Raw genomic sequence first — 15245 nt, 5'->3', positions numbered from 1 at the left:
CCCTCCCATGCTCATGCTCTGTCTCTCTCTATCAATAATAAATAAATGTTTAAAAAAAAACTGTAAAAAAAAATGTAGTTTGTACCCAAATTCTGACCATGTTAGCAACTTTCAATAGAACTATTTCTCATTGCTTCTAGTTAGTATAAATAATAAATAGTTCCTTACAGTACAGTATATATATTTTAGTATATGTGCTGCCGAAGCGAGCACATACAGTATATATATTTTAATCTAAATATTTTTAGAACCTATGTAACAAAATTACCTGCTCCATCAATAAGGTAAAACCACTGTATGGGTGAGGTCTAATAAATATTTAACATGATAAAACTCAATCCCTCAGAAGTTTAAAAAGAGTAATGATATCTTACTATATTGAAATTTTCTTTATGAGATTTATTTTTTTTTAAATCACTTACAAAGATGAAGTAAAGATGTGAGAGCAAAGAAGCCTTTCTAGAAGTGGTCAAAAGTCCAGGGGCACCTGGGTGGCTCAGTCAGTTAAGCATCCAACTTTGGCTCAGGTCATGATCTCACGGTTTATAAATTCGAGCCCTGCATTGGGCTCTGCATTGGGCTCTGTGCTGACAGCTCAGAGCCTGGAGACTGCTTCAGATTCTGTGTCTCCCCATTTCTCTGCCCCTCCCATGCTCATGCTCTGTCTCTCAATAATAAATAAACGTTAAAAAAAAAAAAAAAAAAAAAGAATTGGTCAAAAGTCCAAGTGTACTATGAGGATAACTCAGCATCTGAATAATGAAGGTTTTCATAGGATAGTCAAATAACTGTTAATTTATTTTACTAAGTTAACTTTGAAACATAACTACTCAAAGTAACTTTTGACAAGGTATAACTATATGGACTTGTCAAAATAAATAAATATAATGCACTTATGGAAGATACTGGATTACAGGGCCACTGTTAATACCGAGCAGAGAACACAACTACACCTAACACAGTATCCAAGGATGCCTGTGAATTTAAAATGAATTATGCAAAACTGAAAGGATGAAGCAACTACTAACACAGTGAGATATATATTATTAACATTATTTATGGTTTATATGCTCTTTTAACCAGAACCACTACAAGGCAAAATGGTGGCCTTAGTTGGATTATACAAAGGCACCCTAAGGTAGCAACTGTGAAATTAGTAAAATGGCCAGAGAAACAAAGCCTGGGGCAGGAAAAAGCATGAATTGGAAAGCCAAAATAACTTGATTATCCTCTACACCTTAAGAAGTGGATTATCTACAGTCTTCAGTCAAGGGACTGTGAGAATACAGATATAGGTAAGAACCCATCACTTTACTGGTAATAAATAATGAATCCAAGGTAGGAATTTTCCAGAAAGTAATAAAACCTTTGCTAATCAATCAAACTGTCTCTGGAAAAGAGTGCATATGTACATCCTAAGAACTAGAGGGCCCAAAGTGACAGAGCTCAATTTTCACCTTTAGTTCATTCTCAAATCTTTCCCTGCTAAAATACATCACTGTTTCATTCATTCCACAAACATTTATTGTCTATTTTCCCAGACACCATGTTGATGAAAGAGGTTACCAGAGTGAATAAGACACAGTCTGCATCCTTTGAGGATGTACAGCCTAAAGGAAAAGACAAACATCCAAGGACATAGTGGTAATATAGTATGGTCAATACAGTGATATATTTATGCACAGTATGCTCTGATACAGGGGTGTGTGTGTGTCTTAGTCCAGCCCTGATATAGGTCAGGGAGGGAGGTTAGGGTTATTATGCTAGATGAAAGGATACCTGAGGTAGATTTTAAAGATGAGAAGTTAGTAAGTAAATAACAGGGAAAAGAACATTCAAGACAAGGGAATAAATAGTAGGAGCAATGGACTGAGTCTGATTTATGGTAAAGGGGGTGAGGTGCAGGGTACTGTAAGGAGATTATTATTAGAATGTAAGGACATAAATGATGAGGAGGAGAGGAGACTGACAACAAACAAATCAGATTGCAGAGGGACTATAATGCCATGCAAAGATTCTTAAACTTTTTCTCCCATAGGTCATGGGGAACCACTGTTAAGCAGGAGAATGACAGAGAATCAATTTTACTTCAGGTCACTTTAGCAACATTGTGGTAGATCAACCAAGAAAGAGCAAGACTGGAGATGGGGCAACCAGTTAGAAGGCTACTGCAAAAGGTCAGACGAGAAATAATGAAGTCCTGAGCTAACACATAACCTTCTAACAAAACCCCCCTGTGCTATTTCACCCACAATTTATGTTCACAGTATAGCACAAGAACAAAAAATTAATGTGTTAATATATATACGAACATACATATGTACATAATATTTATGTAACATATATTTTTATAGATACTTTAACACTTTTTTGTTACTATTACATTACAGATTGTCTTTTTACACATTAATCAAAAAGGACAAAGAAGGTTAGAAAACAAAAAGGAAAATAGAAGCCAAAATTCAAAACATTCTACTTAACTTAGAACTAGCAATTAATAGTTACCCTTAAAATGAATTACTTTACTGGAAAAATAAATTGAGTGTTGTTAGAAGTTTAAACGTAGGAAGAGGAAAATTGTTTAGAAAGTTTCCTATAAAGCATCTAAAATCAAGAACATTATCAGATTTCTCAGAATAAGCTATTAATAAAAATATCTAGAATACTAGATCTACATAAATTAAAAGCAATAAAATAATTTAATAAAGAAGATAGTATGACCTTAGTTTTAACAATTTATTTGGAGCTTACCTTGTCATATATACCATTTAGTATTCATAAACTTAGTGAGGAATGACTCTTATATTCACTTTGCAGATGAGAAAATTTAAGCTCAGATAAGTTTATCTGATAACTGGAACTTAAAGTTTGTCTGCCTTGTATGCCTAATATGCCTAAATGTCTTACTTGAAGCCATTACTAGTAGCCATATGTAAATAAACTAAGCATTTCATAGGAATATTTTTACTTCACAAATGTAGCACTGATTAGGCTTGGACAATAGAATAAAACTTTGGGATCAAAGAAAACTTGGTCTAAACCTAGACTTTACCCCTTACTAGCTGTGGGAATTTGAGTAATTTCTCTGGGCTTCAACAAGTATAAAAGGGCTTACAAGGCTTCAATGGTTCTTGAAAAGATCACATAGTACCCAATCCAGATAAGTAAGCAATCAATGGTAGCTAATGCTATTATTCACACATCAAGAAAAAATATAAATAATATATAACTCTCCAATCCCCACATGTTCACACCCCAGGCTCCCACAAGGCTTCTAGTCCCTTTGGCCCTTCATATCCCACAGCTGGGGCAAGTAGGGAGAGGATCAGATCAGTACTTGCTACTTCATTACAGGGACCTCTAAGATATTAATTCTTTCTGTTTGGGACTTGATCCTCTCTCTCCTCCCATTCTATCAGCTACCCCAGTTGATTGATAGCTGACCACATTAAGAAGGTATAAATTAGAAATCTGTAATAACTTTAAACCATTTTATTTCATTTTTTTAAAAAAACTGGGGCGCCTGGGTGGCTCAGTCAGTTAAGCGTCTGACTTCGGCTCAGGTCATGACCTCATGGTTCACGAGTGCGGGCCCCATGTCGGCCTCTGTGGTGACAGTTCAGAGCCTGGAGCCTGCTTTGGATTCTGTGTCTCCCTCTCTCTCTGTCCCTCCCCTGCTTGTGCTCTGTCTCTCTCTCTCTCAAAAATAAATAAAAATATTTAAAAAAAAAAACTGCTTTGCAAAACAAATTCTTGTCATTATATAACCACTTTATTTCAAGTTTTTAGTCAACTTACACAATTTAATATTAATTATATTTACTATTATAGTATGGTTTAGCATCTTAGTAACGTTAGAGATATCATACAGAATTAAATATTAAATCCCACGTAAATAGTCCCTGAAGTCCAGGGCAATATTATATCAATACTGCTATATACCTGCTATCACACATTATAAAAATACCAGAAAAATTACCTTGGTGTTCTTCTAAATCCATGTCCAGTTGTCTAATTTCTTCATTAAATTGCTTTATTTTTTCTTTTATATCTGTTAACCTGTTGAAAATATTATTTAATAAAGTTATGATAGAGCGATGCCTGGATGGCTCAGTTGGTTAAGCATCTGATTCTTGATTTCGGCTCAGGTCATGATCTCATGGTTCTTAAGTTTGAGTCCTGCATTGTGCTCCATGTTGACAGCACGGAGCCTGCTTGGGATTCTCTTCTCTCTCTGTCTCTCTCTCTCTCTCTCTCTCTGCCCCTCCCCCCTCCCCAAGATAAATAAACTTAAAAAAAAATAAATTTGACAGATAATTTAGATATCCAGTAAAAACATTAAAATTAAATTAAAACATTAAATAAAAATTTAATGATGTTAGGAAATCTTTTCTAAGTTGCATAAATAATATCTATAAATAATATACCCTATTCTGAAGACAATACTATAGAGAGAAAAATCTTTTCCAGATCTTTTTATAGGATTTGTATTTAGAATAGAAGTATATTCTGAGAAAGTTAGGTTGCCTGATTTCAATAGCAGACCTTTCCCCCATCCTTTTCTTGAGTTTGACTTGTGATATTAAAGTGAAAAATCTTTAGCAACCTTCTTTTTGCAGGTCTATAAAAACTGAACTAAGTTGACAAATTAGTCTCAAAAATTAGAGAATAATAAAAAATTTACTGCTGACTGACGATTATATAGGTTAAAATTTTTAACAAACAGCATTTGTACTTATTACAAAGCTACAATAATTAACACAATGTGGTACTGGACTAAAGGAAGACATATACAGCAATGGAATAAAACTGAGAGTCCAGAAATGGGACCCCCTGTATTGATACACAACTGGTTTTTGACAAAGGTGCAAAAATAATTAAATGGGGAAAGAATATTGAATAATATTTATTGAAAGAATATTTCAACAAATGTTGCTGGGACAACTGGATAAGCACAAACAAAAGAATAAAACTGGACCCTACCTCATACCATATACAAAAGTTTACTTAAAATGAATCATAGATCTAAACATAAGAGCTAAACTATAAAATTCTTAAAATAAATCATCAGCATAGATCTTCATGACTTTGGATTAGGCATTGGTTTCTTAGATAGGACATCAAAACCATAAGCAACAAAATAAAAATAAACTAGACATTATCAAAATCTAAAACTTTTGTTCTTCAAAGGACACCACTAAGAGAATGAAAAGACAACCAACAGAATGGTAGAAAAACTTCACAATGATTTATCTGATAAGAGACATGTCTCTAGAATATATAAAGACTTCTTAACAATTCAATAATAAAAAGATAAATAATCCAATTAAAAAATGGGCAAAGGGGGTAGCTGGGTTGGGAAGTATCCAGCTCTTGATTTCAGCTCAGGCCATGATCCCACGGTTCTTGAGTTCCAGCCCCACATCAGGCTCTGCACTGGCAGCATGGAGCCTGCTTGGGATTCTCTCTCTGCCTCTCTCTCTGCCCCTCCCTGGCTCGTGCTCACTTTCTCTTTCTCAAAATAAATAAATAAGCATTTTTTAAAAATTGGCAAAGGATATGAACAGACATTTCTCTAAAGAAGATATAGACATGGTCAATAAACATCAGTCATTAGGGAAATGCAAATCAAAACCATAATGAGATACCACTTTCTACCCATTAGGATGGCTAGAATTAAAAAAAAACAAACAGATAATAACAAGTGTTGGTGAGGATTGGAGAAACTGGAATGCTCATGTACCACTGGTATAAATGTAAAATGGTGCAGCTTCTTGGAAGATAGTCTGGCTGGTCCTAGAGTTACTATATAGGCCAGCAATTTTATTCCTCAGTATAAACCCAAGAAAAGTGAAAACATATATACATCAGTGTTCATGCCAGCATGATCCATCATAGCCCAAAACTGGAAACAATCCAAATACCCATCGACTGATAAATGGATAAATATGGCATATCCACACAATGGAATACTATTTGGCAAAAAAAAAAAAAAAAAAGAAAAAGAAAGAAAAGAAAAGAAAAGAAAAGAAATTATATACTGATACATACTACCACACAGATGAACCTTGAAGACATTATGCTAAGTGAAAGAATCTAGCCACATAGAACCACATACTATATGATTCCACGTGTACAGAATATCCAAAATAGGCCAAACTACAGCAACATAAAGTAGAATGGTAGACTAGGGCTGGGAGTGGTGGATGAGCGGGGTGAGGAAAGGGGTGTTGGATCTTACTGAGGTAATGATTGCACAATTCTGAATATACTAAAAACCTTTGAATTGTATACTTTAAATATGTGAATTGTATGGTAAGGAATATATATATATATATTTTAATGGTTTTTTTTTGAAAGAGAGCACATGTGAGTGGGGGAGGGGCAGTGACAGAGGGGGACAGAGGATCTGAAGCAGGTTCTATGCTGACAGCAGAGAGCCCAATGCAGGGCTCAAAGCCACCAACTGTAAGATCATGACCTGAGCTGCAGTTGGGTGCTTAAGCAACTGAGCCACCTAGGCGCCCCTGGTATGTACCGTATCTTAATAGAGCTGTTTTTAAAAAATAATTATGCTATCCAATGGCTCTTAACTAAACATTAAAAGAAATATTTAAATCTCTAAATAAGATTGAACATTACATCAGTATTACCAGTGTGAAACATAGAAAAAAATAACTAACAATATGTGCCTATTGCACATTTAGAATGAAATTTAAAACATGTGAAATGGATGTAGTATGTCATATTATAAATGTACTTACTGTCGCTCCATGCTGGCTATTTCCTGATTATCTTCTTTAACCTATAAAAGCATATAAACAAAATAGTACTTAAAGAGTTACTTATCATTAGGCTATCTTAAAGAGAATTTCCTTTTGTATGTTGTACAAACATGTCAAATGTAGTCTCTTTCTTGAAATCTATTTCTTAAAATTCAACCTTTGAAGTCAAAAAATATATATATTTTATATATAAAAATTTTATAATTATGTATACACACACATACACACACACACACACACACACACACACACACACACACACACACATTATTAAGAAACTACTCACAGATTTTCCCTTTTTTCTCAAAGCAAGGGTGATGACTGATACATCTATACCTATCTGTTTGGCACCATGAGGCTGTTGTGTCTTCAGGCCTAGATCAGTTTACATAAATATCCAGGCTTTCTGAGACTGTCTTTCCTTAGCCCCTCACCCACACCCACACAAGGCAGGGTTGCCAGATTTCATGATCTCTATTACATTTGAATTTCTGATAAATAATAACTTTCAGGGCACGTATTTACCATGATTAATATATGTGTGTGTGTACACACACGCACACACACATATATTATATATAATACATATATAATATATACATAAATAATAATACATATATTATAAACAATTATTCATTGTTATATGAAATTAAAATTTAACCGCTTGTTGTGTATTTCATCTGGCAATCCTATCCCAAGATCACATTCTCCCTCCCCTGCGTCCAATGATTTCTTTCTGAGGAACTTCAGAGATTCTAGATTTTAATACCTTTCTGGAATGATTCTAATACTTAAATAGTTCCTGAGTTGATCCCTAAGGTTCATCCAAACCATTTGGGCTCAACCTAATCCCACAGAGGAGTCTCATCTGTAGGTTCCTAATGGGTGCTGTTCCCAAATATATATGCAGTGTTCGAGGAGCCCTATAGTTAGGGTGTCTCAGGATAAACAATAGGTTAATTATAACTTAGTGCTAGATTAAAACTAGCTTTGGGGTAATAAGAAAGCTAATGAATACATGTGACACAACCTGGTGACATACTGCGATTTCATAGTACATTGTAACTCCATTCACTTCACAGAGACAATGATAATAATCATCATAAAATTCATTAGCCTTGGGGCATTTTGTTTTCTAAATATTAGGCCCCAAACAAATAAAGGAACAGATCTTCAATAAGATCATCTAATTATTTATGGACCAATAAAGAAGACTTTCAGTTTTCTTATATGGATCCAAAACATGAAAAATGGCCAAAATGTGCACAAGAGCCATGTAAAATTAGGATTTAAGTCAAGAAACAGCTTATGTGAAAAATGACTTGCACCTAGATTTTCTTGGTCAAATAGTTCATCATTATTTATTTATTTTTTAATGTTTATTTATTTATTTTGAGAGAGGGAGAGTGAGCAGGGACGGGAGGGTGGCAGACAGAGAGGGAGAGAGAGAATCCCAAGGAGGCTCTACACTGTCAGTACAAAGCCAGGTGGAGGGTTCAAATTCACAAACTGTGAGATCATGACCTGAGCCGAGATCAAGAGCTGGATGCTTAACCAACTGAGCCACCCCGGCACCCCAGTTAATCTTAATTTAGATGAAACTCACTTTTCACTGTTTTTGAAGACAATAAACTTACTGGCTTTCTGTTCAATATATATGCCTTAAATAAAATAATCAGAATACTTAACAAATCTTAACATAGTAAAGTATTTTTGTTTTTTCTACCTGCTTAAGTAATCTCTCTCTCTCTTCCATTGGAGATCCCATGCTTTTGTCTTCAGCAATCATTTGGTCTCGATGGGACTCCAACTCATAAAGTTTTTCATGCAGCAATACAGCCTCCTGTTTAACCTGGGAGTGTGCTATTTCCTAGTGAGCACAAAAAGAAGAAAAATTTAATTGCATTTTATAAAAACTACTCTCAAGTAGGTTTTAGTTTATAAGAATTAGGACAAATTTAAGCCATCAGCATATTCAAATAGAGATATCCAATATCTATACTACTCAATAATGCTACAAAGCACATTTGTAAATTGGAAGAATAAAAATAAACTTTTTCCTTTATAAGCTATTTTCAGTTTAAAATTCACAAGAAGATGGTGGTTTATTTTATCTTCTAAATATAACGCCTGAACAAAGACAGACATCTCTACCATTGGGAAGATAACTAAGAAATTGTCACAATGTATGTATAACTTAAACCACAACATTCATTTGGAAGTCCAAAGACCTGATCTCTAGAGGGAAGACATTTTCTCCTGGCTAGTCATATATATTCTACTACAATATTACAAGTTGAACTTTGTCACCCAAAGATATGTTGAAGTCCTAATCTCCAGTACCATGAATATGACCTAATTTGTAAAAGAGAGCACTCATAGATTTAGTCCAGTTAAGATGAGGTCATTAGGATAGACCCTAGTCCAGTGTGAATGGTGTCCTTATGAGAAGATGTACAGACAGAGACAAAGAAGGAGAGTGCCATGTGATGACACAGGCAGAGACGAGTGATGCAGCTAAAATAAAGGAATGACTACCCAGGATTGATAGCCACCACCAGGAGCTAGGAAGAGGCAAGGAAGGATTCTAACAGTATCTCAGAGGGAACATGGCTCTGCTGATACCTTGATTTTAGATTTCTGGGCTCTAGAATGGTGAGAAAATTTGTTGTTTTAAGCCACCCAGTTGGTGTGGCTTTATTACAGCAGTGTTAGGAAATTAATACACATACATAGGATAGTCTTGTATATTCACCACTATTCCACTGTTCACAAAGAGAAATTAAGGGCTGTGATAATTTTTAGATAACCAAAAGAGGTAGGGATGTTGACAGTGATGAGGATGAGGGGGAAAATGACATTTGGAGCTGTTATTTATTGAGCAAGTGCCTGTGCCAGGCACTATATTCCATGTTCTTTAGACACTATCTCTAATACTCAAAGCAACTCTATCAGATAATACTATTATCTCTGTTTTACAGATGAAAAGACAGAGGATCTAAATCTAAATAATTTTCTAAGTTAACAAAAATAAAAGTTAATGATGATATCTGCAGGCCCACAGCATGAACAAGACCAAATTTTTAAGATGAAAGGCCTCTTTTTTGAAAGCCAAAGAGAAGGATTAAAAAAAGGAAAAAGCGTGTAAGAGGAAATGTTTGAAAGTCTATTAAAAAAGCATCTTACAGAAGTGCCTGGCTGGCTCAGTTGGTGAAGAATGCGACTCTTGATCTCAGGATTGTAAGTAGGGACCACACTGTGTGCAGAGATTACTTAAAAATAAAATCTTGAAAGAAAAAAAAAAGCAGGGGTGCCTAGGTGGCTCAGTTGATTAAGCGTCTGACTCTTGATCTCAGCTCTCAGCTCTTGATCTCAGAGCCAATAAAAAAAAGCATATATACAGCTCAATTAATCGATTAGCTTCAGGTCAAACAGCACGATAATAAAATACAGACAGAAGAAATACAGGTTATCTTGAGATACCCTTTTTCATAGCTATCTCCCCCTTCCTTTATTTATTTATTTATTTTTTTAATGTTAATTTGTTTTTGAGACAGAGAAAGAGCATGAACGAAGGAGGGTCAGAGAGAGGGAGACAGAATCTGAAGTAGGCTCCAGGCTCCGAGCTGTTGGCACAGAGCCTGACGCGAGGCTCGAACTCACGGACTGTGAGATCATGACTTGAGCCAAAGCCAGATGCTCGACTGAGCCACCCAGGCACATCTCCCCCTTCCTTTTGCTTAATCATCCTAAAAACCTCTTCAAATTGTATCTCAATAAAACCGTTCCTGAATAAAACTCATGTTGATTCTTCACCTATGTTTTTTACATTCTGGTGAAATGAACAAGTAATACTTAGCATAGTAGTGAACACACAGTAGATATTCAATAAACACGAGTTAAATGATATCTGACACAATGTTTTCTTGAAGAACAAGTCCAAATAAAAAATAGAAGGAATCTGGCAAAAGTTAAATAAAATTAGTAACTTATACTTTTCCTGATTTGGGAATACTGTAAGTTTTATAAAATTTCATGTTATCTTACTCATACATGTTCTGATTCCAAAAAGTAGCAGCAATATAAACACTAAGCCCAAAAATATAGCTTATACCTCTTCCCGCAGAAACTAAATTTGCCAAGTGAAATAAGACCTGACATTCCCTACATACCCTAAAACAGATAGTGAGGAATTCTGTAGGGTAGCTGTGTTAATACTTAATGTGGCCTTTATTCTTTGAAGTTTATAGAGATCTGTTACCATAGAGATCCAAAAAAATAAAAATTATATACACCCACATGAGAACAATCAGATATAGAAAACCATCTTAACATTTTTAAGCAAACTACTTTTTCAACAGTAAATTTCCAAAAGAATTACAAAATACTCATGCTTAATTCTTTTTGCAAGACAGTAATCTTGTCAATCTACAAGTGTTCCCAATCCTATTATCATGATACCTACTGGAATCCATAGGAAATCAGGAAAGGCAGGCAAGGTTTGAGGTACAGACAGTATACTGAAGTGTAAAGGACATGAAAAGGTAGTTCACAGAGAAAGAAATACATTGGCCAATAAATATATAAAGAAATACTCAATTTCATGCATAAACAAATGAAAATCAAAACAAGATAGAAATTTTTACCCATTAAACCAGCAAAAATGGAAAAAGTGGATAATGCTTGCCATTAATGAGTGCAGGGGAAAATAGGCACTCTCATACATTGAATCTAGAAGTAGAAAATGGAACCACCTCTTTGGAAGGCAATTTGGCAACCTGACATTTTAGAAGTGTGTATCCTTTGACCCACTGCAAGAAATTTATCTTAAGACATATTTACATAACTGCATAAAATGCATGTTTTTACTGCAGCACTGTTTATAATACAAAAAAACTATAAACAACCTATTCATCTACAAGGCTATGTTATAGTTATACAATATAACACAGTGCAGTAATTTACAATAATGATTTACAACAATAATTACAATAATAATTTACAATAATAGCTGAGGTGAATAGAATTCAAGAGAGAATGTTAAGTGAAAAAAAAACAAATCAAGCTGCATATGAAGTGTGAATCCCACCTGAGGTTTTCCATAACAATAAAACCAAGATAAGAGTATGAGATTGTTGTAAAGATTAAACAACAATGCTGGTGATCTTTGTAAAGAGCTCAAAAAAAGCACATAGTAAACACTCAAAAAATACAAAGTACTTCTGTCTAGAAAGAGGGGAAAAAACAGGCATTTTCACTTTTATCTTATTCAACTGTTTTGAATATAAAATAATTTTTTGAATAAAAAAATTTTTCATTAAAAAACACATGTGCTTTTTAAATTAAAACTACTTTAAATAAACAAATAACAAATGCAAGCATTTACATCTTTAAAGTGATGAACTAATCTCTCTCCCTTTTCACTTTTATTAGACTCTTTCTTCACGTCTTTAACTTACCATTAGATTTTACATGCCTCAGCAAGGCAGAATGATTCCTTTTGCACACAGTAGGTACTCAATAACTGAATCTAATTTCTTAACAAACTAGGATATTTGTGGTGATGAATGGGAAAAAAATTATACTCCTCTTAGTAAACTGCTAAATAAATATGTCCTTGAATGAGTTCCATTAATATATTTAGCTGAATTATCTTTTGTAGCTGAGTAATATAAGAACCTTTATTTGATTTTATACGTACAGCTTCCAAGCTCTCTTTTTTCATGTTCAGTGAGTCTAGTTGTTGCTGAAGTGTATCTAATTCCTAAGAAAAAGGAAAAAAGCAAATATATATGCAAGTTATATTTAGAATAATCTGTTTCTCAACATTTCAAATGTGGTTGTGGCAAATATGATTGTGGTTTTGTAAACATATTCAACTCATATCTTGCTATATGACTAGAATTTATTAACATTATTTGTATTTTTGTTAATTTCTTTCATTACTCCTAAAAACTATGCCATGATCTACCTTTAAAAATACCTTATGAGCTTGTCAAAGGTAGCTAGTCCTTTACACAGTGAATCATCATTGTGTTTCAAGAATATTAAATATCAGAAGCCTTCAAATTAATGATGTCATTGTTTAAAGTCATGATTTTTAATTTTGATTTCTTAACTATGTTTTCATATATTTTGTCTAATTTCTTTTAGAGCCAACACATAATATACATGGCTCACTCCTAGGGACAAGACTTTTGAGCTGATTACTTATTCAAAAACAGCTGTGCAAGATTAATTACATTTTGATGGTATTTTGGCATTTCTGTAATAGTCTTTTCTTCAGTGTTTCATTTTCTGTTATAAATCCTGAATAAAAAGTTATATTAAATTGTTGGTGAAGTGGGTGGATGAGTGGCTCAGCCGGTTAGGCGTCTGACTCTTGATATCAGCTCAGGCCAGGATCTCACAGTTATTAGATGGAGCCAGCAGCCCCCTCTGTGCTAAGCATAGAGCTGGCTTGGGATTCTCTCTCTCTCCGCCTCCCCACCAAATAAATAAATGAACTTTAAAAAATAGTCAGTCAAGTAATATTTGAGAAACTGTATTCACTACTGGCATTCGTGAGGACTAATTCTCTGTGAACTGTTTGGTTAAGGGATATATAGGCATGTAAAGGCACTAACTTGCTAATCTAAGTCACCACCATAACTGAATGTTGGGAGAATTCTCAATGAGCCCTCAGCAGGCCCCCAAATTCTTACTTAAACACCATGATTAGGAGGCAAGAGCTGTTCAAATCAAGGACACGGTAAAAGAGACGCTTATTAGGTGCTGCTTATTAGGCAGGAAAGAGAGTAAATATCTATATGGCTCTGGTATATGAGAGTTTTTATTATTTCCATTTACAGTTCATTTAAAAAAACAAATGTTTTCATGAATCTTTGTAACATACAAAAGTGAAAGATGCACAGAAATGAGTAATACAGTCAGATTAGGTCATCATGCAGCATACGCTAATGAAGTTTTCTAGATCAGTGCTTCTCAAATTTAAATGTCCATAAAAATTATCTGGGGACCTTGTTAAAATATTCTTATCAGTAGATCTCCAGGATGCCAATGCTGCCCATCTTCAGACCATATTTTTATTAGCAAGACTGCTGTATGCTTGGCACAGAACAGTGATTAGTATTACCTGCAACAATTTCTCATTTGTGGTTTTCATTTCTGTGTACTTGACTTGTTTTTCAGGAGACATGTTTTTGATAATGCCATCTGCTGCTTGCTTTTCCTGTTCAACTTCTTCTTCTACACTTCTAATTTGTTTTTCCTTCCTGAAATCAAAAGCAAGCATGTAATATTCCTCTTACTATATTGAGGGGGAAAACATCAATTAATTTTTCTCAGGTCATGGTCTGAACTAAATAGGGTAAAGTTATTCAACATAGTTTGTAATCCTTATAGATGTACAAAAAATTCTATTTAGAGAACAAACTAGCAGTTGCTGGGGAGGAGAGGGTGAGGGGTGGGCAAAAATGGGTGAAGGGGAGTGGGAGATACAAAGTTTCTAGTTATGGAATGTATAAGTCATAGGGATGAAAAGTACAGCATAAGTAATATAGCCAATGGCATCGATATAGTGTTGTATGGTGATGGTAACTTGTGGTGAACGTTGCATAACATATAGAGCTGTTGAATCACTAAGTAACATTATGTGTCAACCATACTTCAATTAAAAATTAATAAGAAAATCCCTTATACATCCAAAAAAATAATTTGGTCCCATCAGCACAGACTTATTTTACGTCTTTTTCTTCTCAATCCCCAAATCCTTCTATTTCCTTAGTGTCCATTTTACTTTATTAGAAAACACAAAGATTATCACAGAAAATCCTTAAAGCCATATATATACAAGGATGTGTTTACACTTTGCCATATCCTCAAGAGAAATAAGACAGTTAAATTTTAGAATAGTGGATTTTAAACATCTTTTGCCTATAGAATTCTTTGACCAAATGAAATCTTGTATGGTAGTTCACCATGTAAATGATATAAAGTAACACTGCTCTGACTGATCTGAGAGTAAGGAAACCTACAGTGCAATTTGATTAAAAAACAATCAGAGCTTTAGAATAATAATATATTTTGCTTATCTACAGCTTTAATTAAAATTGGTGTTCTGGGGCACATGGGTGGCTCAGTCTGTTAAGCGTTCAACTCACTCTTAATTTTGGCTCAGGTCATGATTCATGGTTTGTGGGACAGAGCCCCACATTGGTCTCTGTGCTTACAGCACGGAGCCTGCTTGGGATTCTGTCTCTGCCCCTCTCCCACTTGTGCTTTTTCTCTCTCTCTTGCTTAAAAATAAACTTAAAAACAATTTGTATTCCCAAAGTTATCAACTATATTTTAGCACTGCAAAATAATAAATTTATTTCCCTAAAAACATAACAGGAACATCACGTGTGTAATCATATAAAAGTAGTAGTGACTAAATTAATTATAAACAATAACCATCTT

The 15245-nt window shown here is 34.4% G+C and overlaps 1 protein-coding gene across 4 annotated transcripts in view; it reads right to left on the bottom strand.

Annotated features, from left to right (window-relative positions):
• Positions 1 to 15245, bottom strand: part of IFT74 (intraflagellar transport 74) — a 94987-nt gene that overhangs the window by 38207 nt on the left and 41535 nt on the right. For all 4 annotated transcript variants that reach the window (XM_060609615.3, XM_060609616.3, XM_081790903.1 and 1 more), the window contains exons 9-13: positions 13921 to 14059; positions 12487 to 12549; positions 8512 to 8655; positions 6765 to 6805; positions 3980 to 4059 (exon numbers count right to left, since the gene is read on the bottom strand). In XM_060609615.3, coding sequence (XP_060465598.2) covers positions 3980 to 4059; positions 6765 to 6805; positions 8512 to 8655; positions 12487 to 12549; positions 13921 to 14059 — 467 coding nt within the window. The remainder of the gene's footprint in view (positions 1 to 3979; positions 4060 to 6764; positions 6806 to 8511; positions 8656 to 12486; positions 12550 to 13920; positions 14060 to 15245) is intronic.

The sequence above is a fragment of the Panthera onca genome, chromosome D4 (genome assembly GCF_046562875.1).
Source record: "Panthera onca isolate mPanOnc1 chromosome D4, mPanOnc1 haplotype 2, whole genome shotgun sequence".
Taxonomy (NCBI): domain Eukaryota; kingdom Metazoa; phylum Chordata; class Mammalia; order Carnivora; family Felidae; genus Panthera; species Panthera onca.
This window is presented reverse-complemented; position numbering and strand designations above follow the sequence as displayed.